The sequence below is a fragment of the Argopecten irradians genome, chromosome 2 (genome assembly GCF_041381155.1).
Source record: "Argopecten irradians isolate NY chromosome 2, Ai_NY, whole genome shotgun sequence".
Classification (NCBI taxonomy): Eukaryota; Metazoa; Mollusca; class Bivalvia; order Pectinida; family Pectinidae; genus Argopecten; species Argopecten irradians.
The window spans coordinates 24,107,295-24,124,047 of record NC_091135.1 but is presented as its reverse complement, the minus strand read 5'-3'; the positions used below and the strand labels follow the sequence as shown (position 1 = coordinate 24,124,047).

The 16,753-nt window shown below is 38.2% G+C and overlaps 2 protein-coding genes across 7 annotated transcripts; one reads left to right on the top strand and one right to left on the bottom strand.

The window, feature by feature from the left end:
- Positions 1-8: 8 nt before the first annotated feature.
- Positions 9-8,333, top strand: LOC138314886 (secernin-3-like). Its single transcript, XM_069255493.1, has 6 exons — positions 9-153; positions 1,462-1,621; positions 4,880-5,067; positions 5,195-5,400; positions 5,575-5,796; positions 6,090-8,333. The coding sequence occupies exons 2-6, from the start codon at positions 1,475-1,477 to the stop codon at positions 6,596-6,598; spliced, it is 1,272 nt and encodes a 423-aa protein (XP_069111594.1). The 5' UTR covers positions 9-153; positions 1,462-1,474; the 3' UTR covers positions 6,599-8,333.
- A 3,739-nt stretch (positions 8,334-12,072) lies between these two features.
- On the bottom strand, positions 12,073-15,626 carry LOC138314883 (sodium-dependent glucose transporter 1A-like). Of its 6 annotated transcripts, none has more exons than XM_069255488.1 (5): positions 15,345-15,626; positions 14,863-14,938; positions 14,324-14,517; positions 13,635-13,920; positions 12,073-13,202 (listed from the first exon to the last, which is right to left on the bottom strand). In XM_069255488.1, exons 3-5 carry the CDS (start codon positions 14,474-14,476, stop codon positions 12,115-12,117), a joined length of 1,527 nt encoding a protein of 508 aa, XP_069111589.1. In that variant the 5' UTR covers positions 14,477-14,517; positions 14,863-14,938; positions 15,345-15,626; the 3' UTR covers positions 12,073-12,114. The 6 variants fall into 6 exon arrangements, with proteins under 6 accessions (XP_069111589.1, XP_069111591.1, XP_069111586.1 ...); XM_069255490.1 differs by having other exon boundaries at positions 15,497-15,626; XM_069255485.1 differs by having other exon boundaries at positions 14,324-14,521; positions 15,345-15,625.
- Positions 15,627-16,753: the final 1,127 nt, after the last annotated feature.

Below are 16,753 nucleotides of genomic sequence, written 5' to 3'. Positions count from 1 at the left end.
TTGGTGAAATCGAGGCTGCGTCAACCTTTTAGGTTGATAAATGCAATTTCCGGAACCTTTTGGCTGCTGAGACTGGATGTTGTAACCTTCATCAGATTGACAATAGGAAGGAACTATAAAGTCTCTAATTGGGCAGCACATTGAATTATAAAGGTGAACATTTATCTGTAATATTGTAAATTTACTAAACATGATCAATGGTAGCCTACAATATGCACGCCTTATCTGACGTACGGTCCACATGTGATGACAATGCAATAATGCTATGCCTGACTATGCATATTTGACAGCTTGTGTGATAACACATTATTCTTGTGTATATTGTGTCTGGTAGCTAGGCCTAACTGTTTCATGACTAATGAGGTCATCAGCTAATATCGTTAATTAGAGTGGGCTTAGCCCGAGACACCTGCAGATTTAGACATTATAACAGATACAAATGTAGATGTCTGGTTTAGGGCCAGAGCGCAGTGCTATATCAAAAGGTGGCATTCACCAAAACCGTTTGGTATCGGTCCAGGTCATCTCCGATTCAGACTGACCACCAAGAAGCGTCACTTACCGTGATCTTTTCAACAAATTAATAGTTTGTCTACCCAAATATAGCAATCGGTCGAGATTTAAGAGGCGATTTGCATGATATGACAAATTGACGACAACAAGGAGGAAAATTTAAAGTTGCATAAAGGAAACTATCTTATTGACATAATATAAAGTGCATCCATGACAAAATGGATTGCTGTGGGTATAGATATTTATTTATACATGTATATAAGTATTTATTTGTTGAAAAGACCAAGTTAAGTGACGCTTCTCGGTGGTAATGTTTTGTAAGCAGTCTCAATCGGAGATACTGAAGTGATCTGTCTCAAATTTTATATGTAAGTTCCCCAAGGATCTAAGTTGTGCATATTGCATTTTTGGACTGATTGGTCAAAAAGATGGCTGACAGGTAGCCATCTTGGATTTTGATAATTGAAGTTTGTTACTGTTATATATCTCAGAAAAGTACTTGAAGGATTTTTCTCAAATTTATATAAAGTACAGTACAAGTTTGAAAAGCAGAGAAAAGATCCCTCTTTCATTTGTCAGACATTGATCATTCTTTGGTGGTCACCAAGAACCCCTTAGGATCTCTTGTTAAGGAAGTGTTAAATATTAATTGTTACAACAACCGTAAATTTATTAATTTGCAGACAAAACTGCATAAAATATTAGAATTGGTCTTCATAATTAGATTAATTTGAATTTAAAATGCATATTATAGCAACACATTGTGTAATTATAAAAAAAAAAATAACGAATAAAGAAGGAAAATGCGTTCAAATAAAGATCTGTAGTGAACATATATTGATAACAGGTCAGATGGAGTTCATGCTGGTTACCAAGTTTTAAATCAAAATGACTTAAAATGACCATTTATCAATTTTTATCAATATCTATGATATTTTCTTTTAAAAGGTACTCAAAGAAAATGCCTTGTGATATGTTTGTGGCATTGCCACCAGCCACAAGTGATGGATGTGTTATTTTCGGTAAAAACACTGATCGACCAACCGGCGAGGTTCAGGAGGTCATTCAGGTCCCTAAACAAGATCATGAGGATGGGTCAAAGGTCAAGGTAAGCTATATGAATATGGCATTTGGACATTTTTGGGTCAGGTGGTAAAAGGACATGCAATTAGAGGTCAGGGAGTACAAGATCATGTTAGTGGAGGTCAGATGGTACAAGTCATGTTAGTGGTGGTCAGGTGGTGCAAGGTCATGTTAGTGGGGGTCAGGGTGTGCAAGATCATGTTAGTGGGGGTCATATGGTACAAGGTCATATTAGTGGGGTCAGGTGGTACAAGGTCATGTTAGTGGAGTCAGGGGGTACAAGGTCATGATAGTGGGGGTAAAGTGGTACATGAATATGTTAGTGGGGTCAGGTGGTACAAGGTCATGTTAGTGGGGGTCAGTTGGTACAAGGTCATATTAGTGGGGGTCAAGTGGTACATGAACATGTTAGTGGGGTCAGATGGTACAAGGTCATGTAAATGGGGGTTAGGGGTACAAAGTCATGTTAGTGGGGGTCAGGTGGTACATGGACACGTTAGTGGGGGTCAAGTGGTACATGAACATGTTAGTGGGGTCAGATGGTACAAGGTCATGTTAGTAAGGGTCAGGTGGCCATGGTACAAGGTCATGTTAGTGGGGGTCAGGTGGTACAAAGTCATGTTAGTGGGGGTCAGTGGTACAAGGTCATGTTAGTGGGAGTCATGTGGTACATGAACATGTAAGTGGGGTCAGAACCGTCAGATGGTACAAGGTCATGTAAATGGGGTCATGTAAAGGTCATGTGAGTGAGGGTCAGGTGGTACAAGGTCATGATAGTGGGGTCAGGGTACAAAGTCATGTGAGTGGGGGTCATATGGTACAAGGTCATGTTAGTGGGGGTCAGGTGTACAGGTCATGTGTAAAGGTCATGTGAGTGAGGGTCAGAGGGTACAAGGTCATGATAGTGGGGTCAGGTGGTACAAAGTCATGTGAGTGGGGGTCATATGGTACAAGGTCATGTTAGTGGGGGTCAGGTGGTACATGAATATGTAAGTGTCATGTTAGGGGGGTCAAATGGTACAAGGTCATGTAAGTCAGGGGTACAGTCATGGTGGGGTTGGTACATGAAATGTAAGTCATGTTATGTTGGTGGGAGTCAGGGGTACAAGGTCATGTAAGTGGGGGTCATGTAAGTGGGGGTAGGGGGTACAAGGTCATGATAGTAGGGGTAAAGTGGTACATGAACATGTTAGTGGGGTTTGGTGGTACAAGGTCATGTTAGTGGGGGTCAGGTGGCCATGGTACAAGGTCATGTTAGTGGGGGTCAGGTGGTACAAAGTCATGTTAGTGGGGGTCAGGTGGTACAAGGTCATGTAAGTGGGAGTCAGGGGTTACAAAGTCATGTTAGTTGGGGTCAGGTGGTACAAGGTCATGTAAGTGGGGGTCAGGTAGTACATGGACATGTTAGTGGGAATCAAGTGATACATGAACATGTTAGTGTGGTCAGGTGGTACAAGATCATGTTAGTGGGGGTCAGGTGGTACAAGATCATGTTAGTGAGGGGTCAGGTGGTACAAGGTCATGTTAAGGGGAAAGATTTTAGTGTTGTAGACCCATGTAAACTTAAATGAAGGTCAAGAACATTCATAACTACAAGGCCTGTAGACCTGATATTAGGCTTGTTGGATTCTGGCATGAGGGGGTACCAAGTTTGTTTATATGAATGACCTTGACCTGCATTCAAGGTCAAAAGGGTCAAATAGACTAAAATCTTTAAACGACTTCCAATTTTATGAATAACTAAGAGCACTAGAGAGCCTGTATCATGTTTGGATGAACGGCTCTGTAGCATGCTCACAGGAACAAAGGGCTACCAAGTCCAAATGAATGACCTTGGCCTGCTTTTACAGTGATACCGCTTATCATTTAGCAAAACTTGTAATGGTAAATAGTTTGGACCCCTTTGATCTCCTGCACAGCTCGGCAAAGATCAGTTTGTAAAACGTTTTTGATTGGCTGACCAATCATAAACCAGTATCAGTGTGAATGAAACACTTTGATTGGCTAGTAATTTGGAAGGTAGGCGGGGCAACTGTTCATCGCTATTTTTTTTTTTTTTTAATTTCTCAATTAATTGTGCGACATCAGAAAAAAAGAATGATTTGCTGATTAGTTGCTCTCTTCTTTCTGCTACATATAACCTTAATTTTAATCCAGTTGAATATGTGTTTTGCAGACTGAAATCTGTAATAAAACAGGAACGATATACATGTATACAAGGATGTATATGAGAAGGATAAGTCACACTGGGTTGTGGGGAAGTCAAAGGCAGGCGCTTTTGTGTTTGTGCACTGACCGTGACGTTGGCCGACGACTAATTTTCCTTTGATATGGGCCGGCGCAGCCTTTGATGTAGCTTGCGGGTGGGAGGGTTACCGTCTTACTTTCTGAAGCAGGGCCGTCATTTCATGAGCTGTCGATTTTTTTAACGAAAATTTAAGATATATCCTCTAAATATTCCGTCTTTAAAGCAAGTAATAAACGTCGTGAAATTTAATAAACTTTACAATAGTGTTTCGTTTGACTCGATAAGACAAGTCTTTGTTGAGAAAAACGGTTTTTATTCTAGGTTCATAGGCGTCTCGCGTGGTGTTTAGTAATGTAAAGAGACAGTCACGAATCCTTCTCACTTATAAATCCTTGATGTATATTAACATTTGCTTAGGCAATCTTAATGTAAGAATTTCTGAAGCTTTGCATGAAATATCATTGACTGGACAAACATGCAACATTACTATCAAAAGCTTAGATGTATGATTGTTTAATGTGTTAAAAACTGTTAGAGAATGTTAACATTCCAACATGTTTTGAATATTCTGAGAGTTCCACATTTGCAAGTTTTTCAGATCACATACAGTAGCAAAAACTTGGTTGAAATGGAAATGGTTTGAATAAAATTTCATAAATAATTTTTGCTTTGGTGTTACAGTGCTGTATTAGCTTTTTAACTTCAAGTTGATAGGCATACAATCGCAATATTTTGATAGTCTGATGTATTGTAACACCCCTTCTTAATTATTGAACAAAGAAATGGTGAGCATTTCAGCCTATCCAATTCTTTTGTATTGATCCAAAGATGTTTTGCCACTACTAGTACTATGTACTTTGATGATGTTGTATTGTGCCAATAGTCAGATGACCATTAAGGCCTGTGGGCCTCTTGTTGTAAAATGGGGGAGGGATGTAACAAGGACATGCTGTCAGAAGGATTGCACAAGTCATTCTTAGTAGGGTACCAGTGTTCCATGCGTTTGATGATTTTCTCCGATTTGATCTTTTACAGTGCACATACATAGAGATTGACCAGGTGCCCCACACACACGCCGTGATACTGACCAAGCCAGCCTGGATGTGGGGAGCTGAGATGGGAGCTAACGAGCACGGTCTGTGTATTGGTAATGTGGCTGTGTGGTCCAAACTGAACGGTCCTGAGGATCTCAACGAGAAACTACTGGGCATGGATCTCATAAGGTAACTTTACATTCTCTAGTTGAAACTGCAAAAATTAGAATAAAGGCTTTATTGCTGAGGGTGGTATCTATGGTAACAAACGTTTTAAAAAAATGTATGACTACCTGTGGCTTTGTGTCGTTTTAAGGTTGGGGTTAGAGAGATCTAAAACAGCCCGGGAGAGTCTGGACATCATCACTGGTCTCCTGAAACAGTACGGACAGGGAGGTCCGTGTGCGGAGGAGCCGGGATTAACAAAGTGGGCCTACCATAACAGTTACTTACTTGTGGACTCATCGGAGGCATGGCTTCTGGAAACTGTCGCCTCTCATTGGGCAGCCGAAAAACTTACAGGTCATTATATTTATATGCAGTGTCTCGATATCATACAATGAATTAATATTGCAAATGTTAGTAACAAAACATAAAGTGAATTGATAATTTTGTACTGGTAAATTTTCTTATGCCAGATTACTGTTTTTATGTACGCATGAACTTCATTAATAAATCCTCATCTGTCCCTTTAAGGAGTCCACAATGTATCTAATGAGTTAACCATTACGACTAAGTTTGACCTGTCGTCGCCCGGCCTGGTGGAGGCCGCGGAGGAGGCTGGACTGTACAGGAAGGAGGACGGGGATTTTAACTTTTATCGCGTTTTCTCTGAGGAATCAACTGGTTCTTCCATATCACCAGGCTCTACCAGATACCTTCACGGGAAAAGGCTCCTCAAGGAATTTTCTTCCAATGGTAAAATATAAATCTATTTCTCTTTCATTTTACAAGGTTGAAATGTATCTGAGATGAAAGTAATGATTACTAGTTATGTGTTTGCGTATCTGTACTGACACAACATATCCATAGGAAAGCATGTTAATCTTCACAGATACACATGTACAGTAAATGTATCATAATTTAAAGTTCTTGGTAAACTTGGTTACTACTTAAATTTTCCTTCTGTATGAATCACTATTATTTTCTTGTATGTTTGTTTTAGAAATTCATTTTACCATATCTAGAGTTGTCATGATGTGCATTTACAGGGCCTATAGGAGTAGAGGAGATGTGTAAGATCCTCCGTGACGAGTCCAGCGGAATCAACATGAGTGGAACCATGACGACTATGGCCAGTCAGGTGTCTGTTCTACCTCCTGCGGGGTCGTCCTCACCTCCTTGTCATTGGTTCACAGCCACACCCAACCCCAGTACTAGTCTCTTCAAACCGTTCATCTTCTGTCCCCAGGCTAACATAGGCGATCTTACAAGTTCTCCCACCTATGGGGATGAGGATCCGGTAAAGAAGACTCCCCGCTTTCAGGAACAGGTGGACCGGAAACACCCTCTGTACCTTGGACATGAAAACCTTCAGTCTTTGGTCGATAAGGACGACCCTAAAGGCCAAACGATTGTCCAGAATTTACAGGAACTGGAAGTAAAGTGTATGGAAGATATGAAGGAGATGATGAAGGAATTTGATGAGCAAATGTTTATGAAAGTCTCTCAGATATTCCTTCAGATGTGTAACTTTGAACTCAATTTCTATAAGTGTTGAAATTTCATCAAGTATGGATGAGTTGTGGTGAAACTCTGCCAAACGTCCTTAATTATAGGAATTAAGTTTCTGAAATTTAATTTATAAGCATTATTTTATTTTTACATTTTTTGAATGACCTTTGCTTCATTTTATATACATGTAATTATTTTCATTATGTATTAATAGTACATGTAAAGCTTAATTTGTATTTAACTTAATGAAGTGAAAAATAATGCAGATATACAACATTAAAGCCACCAGAGAAATAAGCTGTCATCATTTTACATATGACACTGTGATAAAAAAAACTGGTGAAAGGGAAATTTCTTAATTTGAACACAGGGAAAGTGTTGAATTTTTAAGGAGAAAAAGATACCAGAGAGCTCATTTCACATTTTATAATATCTATTTTTTCGTGTATCAATGTAGTATTTTGCTAAAGTTGATCACTTTGTAACTGTTCAGAGATTATTGATGTAGTTTCAGTTCAGCACCCTAAAACCATTTCAAGCAAAGCTTTGTCAAAATGGAGAAAAATACAGAGTTGATGATGGATATCAATATGCCTGGTATATGTATGTATTTTATTCCATCCAATTTACTTAAATTATGAAATATGTATTTCTTGCTTCCTAATGTTATACATGTATATATACATTCATAAACCCAATGTAATAAATCAGTACTTGTTGATCAAGTCTCAAATAACATTATATTTACATGTATTACCTATATCAAATCATTCCTAACAGTGTCCTCAGCTCCAATTACTTTTGTGAACATTACCTGGTATTGTTGTTGTTTATTATTATATTAACCACCTGATCACAAAAACAAAATAATCATAAAGGTAAGGATATGTGTATTTATTAGTTTATATATACATTTACTGTGATAGGCTTTAATGGTTGCTTAAGTATAAACTAGAGTATAACTGTTAGTTTTTTTATTTGGAGCCTCATTTTCATCTTTAAGTGCATTTTTTCATAATTTTAAGTAGCATCAATGTGGCATTGTCATTTGTTTTTTGCAAGACTTCAAAAGCAATCTTGCAGTTTTTGTCTCTGTGATAATTTGTTGTGATATTAATGTTAATTTTTATAAACAAAGGATATATCAATATCTATTTCTTTTGTTCACATGTTTTATTATGGATATCATGGTAAACATCAACTCTAAAATATGAATTTTTCTATTTAAATTCACAATAATAACTAGATAGCATTTATGACTTACTTGATTTGTTTATATTGTATAGGAAATGTATATATGTGGAATGTATCTGTATATATAAGCAGACTAAAAACAATTGCATTCTTAGATATACATTGTATCTAGTGTATAAACATAATATCTAGTCTATATTCATTGTATCTAGTCTATATATACATTGTATCTAGTCTACCTGTATATACATTGTATCTAGTCTACCTGTATATACATTGTATCTAGTCTACCTGTATATACATTGTATCTAGTCTACCTGTATATACATTGTATCTAGTCTACCTGTATATACATTGTATCTAGTCTACCTGCATACATTGTATCTAGTCTACCTGTATATACATTGTATCTAAGTCTACCTGCATACATTGTATCGAGTCTATGTATTGTACCTTGTTTATATACATTTGTACATTGTATCTAGTCTATATACTGTTACATTGTATCTAGTCAATGTATATTGTATCTAGTCTATATACTGTTACATTGTATCTAGTCAATTTATATTGTATCTAGTCTATGTACATAATATTATGTATGGTATACTGTTACATTGTATCTAGTCAATGTATATTTTATCTAGTCTATATACTGTTACATTGTATCTAGTCAATTTATATTGTATCTAGTCTATATGTATTGTATCCAGTTTATATGTATTGTATCTAGTCTATGTACATAATATTATGTATGGTATCTAGACTATGTACATCATACATATCATATACATGTATTGTCATTATATATTGTATCTAGTCATTATATATTGTATCTAGTCTATATATATTGAATTTAGTCTATATGTATTGTATCTAGTCATTATATATTGTATGTAGTCTATATACTATATGTATTGTATCTAGTTTATATGCATCATAACTAGTATATATACTTTTTGTAGAGTCAAATGTATTTATCTTAATTAAGCAAACCACTTGCTAAAAGACTCTTATAACTTAACCAAAGTAGCACTTAATGTTATGTTTATCCTGTCTGCAATCGGCATACATGTAGATAGTTGTGGGAGGATGTTGAAGAGAAAGCGGATACAACAAAGGTCTTGGCTTTGGGGTATAACATTTGATACATTCCTCATTTATTTGTTATCCCTATTTACTAACTATTAATGCTGAGTTTTACACCTAAATTGAGAGGCTTTGCTACTGTGATGGAATCAGTCTGATATGAAGCTTCGATTTGTGATATTTGCATTCCATTCTTTTTTCTTGCCTTGCAAACTTGGGCACCAACTATGGAGTACTTGATAATTAATTTGAAAATCAGCTAAAGAAAATATACTTCCTGTCATAAATAATGTTGTACTTTACTATAAGACACCTGATAGGGTTGTCTTTGTCAGTGTGACTATATATCTGTATATGTAACCATTAGAATAGACACCTTAAATTACCACTTTACGCTTGCTAATGTGTCTTTATACGTAACCGTATTGTTTATATGTCTACATATGTAATCATCAGAATTAAAGCCAATAGTAGGACTTCCTGTCAGTGTGATTTTATGTGTACATAATATATAACCACATTTAGCTTGCTAATGTGTCTCTATACGTAACCATATTGTTAATGTGTCGTGTGATTTAGATTTTTTTATGTGTCTACATATTACATAACCACATTGTTGATGTAATAATATGTAACAATTTGATTATACACCATATAGTCAATGGTAGTTCTTGTCAATGGGAATTAATGTGTCTACATATGTAATTGCATTGTTTATGTATCTACATACGTAACCATTAGAATTAACACCATATAGTCATTGATATTGTGTATATTATATGGTAATGTTTTTTGTCCGTATACAATGTTGTGCCGAGCTGTAAAGAATGCTGTAAAGAATGTGTAGACATGTACAAGGTTGTAAAAATGGTTTGTATTTCAGTGTAGTATCATATATACACATGTTAAACATTGTATTTTTACTTGAATTCATGCTTGTAAATGTTTTTATTTTGCTCTTATATCTTCGTCTCTTAAGAGTATAAAAATGTGTCTCTGTCTTTATGAATAGTATATACATGTATAATCAGATGTGAAAAATGTATAAATACTTCACATTTATTATCTCACTGTATCAAACAGAGCTATTTAAGTGAAGATTGTATCCATGCAAATCTGTTTTGTTGTTCAATAAATCTGCCACATGATAATGTGTAATTATCGTTCCATTCCCTATACATGTTTTGGATGGTACTGATGCATTACAGTCCCGTCCTCAGGTGAATCCTCCTTCCTTGATGTCCCGTCCTCAGATGTGAATCCTCCCGTCGTACTCAGGTGAATCCTCCTTCCTTGATGTCCCGTCCTCAGGTGAATCCTCCTTCCTTGATGTCCCGTCCTCAGGTGAATCCTCCTTCCTTGATGTCCCGTCCTCAGGTGAATCCTCCTTCCTTGATGTCCCGTCCTCAGGTGAATCCCCCTTCCTTGATGTCCCGTCCTCAGGTGAATCCTCCTTCCTTGATGTCCCGTCCTCAGGTGAATCCTCCTTCCTTGATGTCCCGTCCTCAGGTGAATCCTCCTTCCTTGATGTCCCGTCCTCAGGTGAATCCTCCTTCCTTGATGTCCCGTCCTCAGGTGAATCCTCCCTTCCTTGATGTCCCGTCCTCAGGTGAATCCTCCTTCCTTGATGTCCCGTCCTCCTCAGGTGAATCCCCCTTCCTTGATGTCCCGTCCTCAGGTGAATCCTCCTTCCTTGATGTCCCGTCCTCAGGTGAATCCCCCTTCCTTGATGTCCCGTCCTCAGGTGAATCCTCCTTCCTTGATGTCCCGTCCTCAGGTGATGCATTACAGTCCCGTCCTCAGGTGAATCCTCCTTCCTTGATGTCCCGTCCTCAGGTGAATCCTCCTTCCTTGATGTCCCGTCCTCAGGTGAATCCTCCTTCCTTGATGTCCCGTCCTCAGGTGAATCCTCCTTCCTTGATGTCCCGTCCTCAGGTGAATCCTCCTTCCTTGATGTCCCGTCCTCAGGTGAATCCCCCTTCCTTGATGTCCCGTCCTCAGGTGAATCCTCCTTCCTTGATGTCCCGTCCTCAGGTGAATCCTCCTTCCTTGATGTCCTGTCCTCAGGTGAATCCTCCTTCCTTGATGTCCCGTCCTCAGGTGAATCCTCCTTCCTTGATTATTTCGGCACTGTTCACTATAATATCCAGGCGCCCGAATAGGGTGATCAGGACCCAACCCGTAACCAGTCAGCTGTCCCCAAGTACGTATAGTGCAACACTGTTGTTCTGATATCATAATAAATGTTCATGCACATCGGATGTTACTGGTGTTGTCCTCTCCATTGCTCCTCTCTCTTCTTCCACAGCCACATTAATGCCACATCAGCCTCTCTACAAATACCCTATCAACCTTCTCTCAGTACCAGTGATGCCGATGATCTGCAGAGCCCTCCACCTAGATTGGTACAATGTCTTTTTTTTCTCGCTCGTAGGCGTCGTTGATACGGTCCCCCATACCACTGACGGCTACACCAGCACAGCCTGCTTGAACGATGAAGACCAAATAGCTATGTCTGTAGACTGAAATTTCAACCTGCTGGAAACGTCATGCGGCCATTCAAATCTGCTCTCAACTGCCTATCTCCTTCCACACTGGCTTGCTCACTCTGTTCATCGACCTTGACGAAAACAATGAATTTCAAACCGTCGTTGTCCTTCTTTGATCTCTGAAGTTCGAGCAATATGAATAAGGTGCAAAGTTTCCAGAAACCGGACTGATATTATCGTTTGAATAAGTCACTGAAGAGTAATAAAAAAAATTAAAAAAGATGTTGTAATTTCATAAAAATGAGGAAATAAAGAATATCTATCGATCTTAAAATTCTGAAAGATTTGATTTTATTACCTTCCACTCTTCAGGTGTACTGTTGTGGGAACGAATTCAACATTCCAATAAGTTTGTTATATATCTACTATTCCATATTCAAAATTTCCTAAACCACGCTCTCACTTTACACATGTAACATATCGCATACACAGGTCCTTAACTGAACCCTAGCTGTTGATAGGACCTTAATCAAATCCCTAATCAATTTCCCACCAGAATAGTTTCATTAGTTTGGAAGATAACTTTAAAAAGGACTATTTTTGATTGTTTACATGAAATGCCTTATTACACAATAGAAGTTTTATGGCGGGAAACGATGACTTGGCTCTTTCCTATAGGATTTGTAGCTCTAAATTTGTTGCTAAAATTCTTATTTATCGTTTATGTATCAAAAATTATAAACGACAATAATGGAGTAACAGTACAACCTTTTAATAACATGTAATAATGACATTACTTTGTTGTTGTGTCTAGAAGGCCTTCCGATGGTTGGACTTCTATTTGTCGTGATTTATAATTAGTGCCGTATACCTTGCAGACCCGTCTCGTTAGTAGTAACGCTGAACCTACCACGATAACCAACAGTACACTCTCTCCAAGGAACAGATAGCAGAACCACATGTTGGAGAAGTTTTCCATCAGAATTCCCAGAATCAATGGGTTTATAGCCGAGCTAGCGGTGGAAAACACCAGAAATATAGAGGCGATACGTCCCGACACGGGCAGGAAAACCTCATCTGTCCACGAAAATACACAGGCAAGAATAGGTGCTTTAGCATACCCAAACAACAAGGACACCACCCACATCCCAATATCTGAGGTATATAGAACACTAATGTAGAGTCCCAGGAAAGCTAGTAGTGTTAATATGCTGTGGAGACCCACGAGCTTTATAGGGGAAACTATCTGGACGAGGAATATCGCTATGAATCTGCCACCGACCGCAACAAAGCTGTTCGCGGAAGTTAAGAGAGCACCGTCTCCCTTTGTCCACTTAAACATTTTAACACAAAACGCTGTTAGAAAGGCCACCCAAGTATCATCTATACCCGTCAGCAGAGCCTGTATCCCGGCCATGTGTAATACGGCCTGGATCTGGACGGAGAGAGGCAGTCTAGATCTACCTGGTGCCGCAATCGCAATTTTCTCTCGGTTTGACTTATTGCATCTCTCGGATGTGAAATAAAACGTTAGATGCATCGCAAAGGATATCATGCACACGGCTCCTCCGATTATAAACACTTTGTATAAATCTAGACTCCGAACAAACGTAGGTTCCTCTGGAATGACACTGCCATTTCTTGTGTCTGATGATCGGTTTTGTAACGTGTCGGTTCCATTTAACTGTATTGAGTAATTGCCAATAGAGGTGCCATTGAGCTGTGTATCCGAATTCCCTCCGTGGACAGTCTTTGGGCTGTTCATGAAGAGGAAGGCTACCAGTGGTGCCACAGAAATTCCAAACGAGTACATAAATTGTAAACCCTGCATAAACGGCTTTCCATCCTTCCCCCAAATACGCTGGACTCCGGCGTTTGAAACTGAAATTATGTGAGAGTAAAAAAGTAATATTTCTGTTTGTAAAAAGCATTATTATTTCGACTTTTGATTAAAGACATTTAAAAAGTAGCTACTAGTATATGAAATGACACGAATGCATTTTCTTGTTGAACAATGTCAAAGAGATTGTTATCAATCACTTATCTTGATTCTTAAGCTACTCGTGCAAGTTCATACAGACACATATGAATCTTCTTCAATATCTCTTGGACAAAAAAGACTCCAAAGACTCAGGACATGGATGACTTAAACATAGATATTTGCAGAATGGTAGTTTACTGAACCATTTTCATCTCATCAATTTTGGCAATATGCCGAACTGTATTACCAATAGATTTTCCAATGCTAACCTATTATCATTATCTTGATCCCGGACTAAAAAGAACCACTCCAGATAAGCATGTCGTACTTACTTGCATCAGTTGCACCAACCATGGCTCCCATGAAGAAGAATGCCATCACCATCAGCCAGAAGAAGGAACACCAGGGAATAGCGACTGTAGTACAGGCCAATATGAACTTGACGACTGACAACATCAGCGACCGCTCTAACTTATCAAACAAGTATCCGGAGATTATGGCGCCCACCATATACCCTATATATAAGGTGGTAAACAGACTAGAACCACCCTCTAGTCCAACCCCACTGATGGCTTGTATATCGAGGAAAGCCGGACCGATTGGACCTTTTGCAAAACTCTGGAATGGAATGAAATATTCTTTGCCACTCAATCGATCATTTAAAAAAAAATCATTTCTTATGCAGCTGTATATGCACCATTATCCAAAATATGTCTCTTTACAGTCCATGATGCCATATTACAATGTCTTATGTAAGTATTGCCTCAATCAATATGGCGACATAGGAAAATGATCCTTATAGATTAATCTATTTTAATAATGTTTAAAAACTCATATGCTTTTGTTATGTGTTTTATCGTAAATTTTACCAGAGGCTACTACATTTTTTCATATCTAAGCTCCTAGACTATATCAACGATCGGATTAAGAAACTAGCGTGAAATTAAGAAGGAAATATCGTCATGAAAGCATAAGAGCAAAGAGGCTACAGTGACAACCTTAACATACAAACATAGTCTACCATAGCAATGAATGATGAATAAAAACATATGGTGTTGATGATGTTTTTCCTGTACGATGCGTCATTACGAAGTCTCGCGAACATCCCTGATGATAACCCAGGATCTTCTTCGTTTTTTATCCTCCCTATCGTCGTCACCCCTTTTACTGACATCCATCGTGTCGGACGTGACTGTTTCTGTCATTCTTTAATGTCTATCTGAAAATGAACTTAACAGGTCTTTACTGCTGTTTGTCACCTCTTATCTAAAAATAAACAACTCACATAAAATGTCTAAAAATAAACAACTCACATAAAATAACTATCTATCGATGTCTCGGCCGCCCGGGATATAGCTATAAGAGAGACGGGTGTTGTATTAAGCAATACCATTTGGTTTTACAACAGTTAAGCAATAAATTGATTAAAGTAATGATTATTAAGTGACGATAAAACCGATGACCGATACCGTAATGATGCATGCTAATTATCAGAGCACGAAACTCCGTTGTCGGCTACGTTTATCTCAGAGGTTAATAACGATAGCGATATATAGTTACCGTTGTAGTCAGTCAGAAGGTGAAATCTTTTCTGCTACAGCAGTAGCTAACACATCCAGGATGGTTTCATCTGGACCTGTTTACAAAATCGTGCAGATTTGAAAGAATGCATGGGGACGATAAAGCTTAGTTTGAAAAATTGTCAAAATATTTTACAGATAGTCTCGTTGAGTCGAAGCTCGTCACACATCCTACCTTCGATAGCACATGTACGACACATAATACACAAAGCCTTCGGTTACACTAGCAATAGCGTTGTTACCTGCTTACATTGAAACAAGGAACACTGTTTACAACTGACTGCACCGACATTCATTGTGATTATATATATTGCAATGTCTTGTAAGATATCACTACACCTGTATACTCTAATAATATAATGCCAATATCAACAAAAGCAAGTAAGGAATGTAAACAAACGAATTTCAATGAACTATGACCTTTGTGCCGTACAGTACGATTATTCAGGGTAGCTTACTTACTGATATGGGTACGTGAATGTCTCCTCAACGTCGATATAACACCAGGCTCAATGTCATATCAACAATGCTACTCACTTTTCTGTAGGATCCTTCAAAGCACCGAGAATACATATCATCAGAAAAGTGTCGTTTATTTCCTGTTCCGGACTCACCTGGAAGTCTTCCCCAGTACCCGGGTACACATTATCCGGTGCCCCAATTAAATGTTTACTGACAGGTGTATAGTACTCTACTTACGTTGGCCGACGGGAGCTGTATACAAGACGCGATATTGTATTATGAAACTTGTATCGTGAACTGGTGTTGCGAAACAATATTTTCATATATGACATCTAACGATTGCATCGAATTCAGTTAAAATGACTACCACCGTTATTTAGTCAAGTGAAGTATTAAATTAGAGGGCCAATCTGTTTTCCCGAATACAAAGGCCAAAAACAACAGTTTTGTCCAAGGATTCGTGATATTAAAATTTACAACTTTTACTATATTTTTCATGAAGTGTGTCGACAAGTAGATGTTTATACGGTTGAAATATGTATAAGCAAAGGAGGGTTATTGTAACGACTTGTTTCGCTACGACCGCAGTCATTAGCGTAGAGTAAGAATGATACAATTAATTTGTTTTGCTCTGGGTTCGACTGCCGCGTTAGCTTGCAGATTCCTATGTCTCGCTACAATATTCAATGGTACTAGTGAGTATGGACAATGGACGACATCAAATTCATTTAACAGTTTATTAATATTTAACATGTGTAAAGGTGACAACAAGAAAATACCCGCGTGGCTCAGTGGGAAGTACTGTGAAATGGACAATTTTGCTGCTAATATTCTCACGTTTTCGCTACCAGAATTAACTCAGGACTACCCATCAATGAAAGACCGAGCACGTGGCGCTACACACCGGGCCGATTATCGATAGTTTAACCTCCAATTTCACAAACACCGTTCTCCAGCGAAGATTCTCAAAATATCTCCTTAACGGTTAACTCCGAAACACAGCACAGGAGGCGCCCACTCTTTTCCAGCCTACCAACGGCTCTCAACACAAGAGTGAAGACTTTTAAATTCTATCGAAACCCGTCTAAAAGCGAGACATGCCAAGTCCGACATTGCACAATTTCACAAGTATTTCAACCTCAAAAATATAGCAAAAATATCGACTGACAGCGAAAAATACACACACACAGTAATGTTAATGCATTTCCATACTATACGATAACAGCAAAGGAGGGATATCATTTAGGGCCATTCTGGGACCACTCAGCGATAAACAAAATATTTTGAAGGAAGATACCTTAGGGTCAGCTGCATATATTTAAGTTATTTATTACGGGTTTTTTTCTGGGCACATGGCAATATGAAAAATGAAATAGGCATTATATAAGACTTAACAAATTAAACATTAA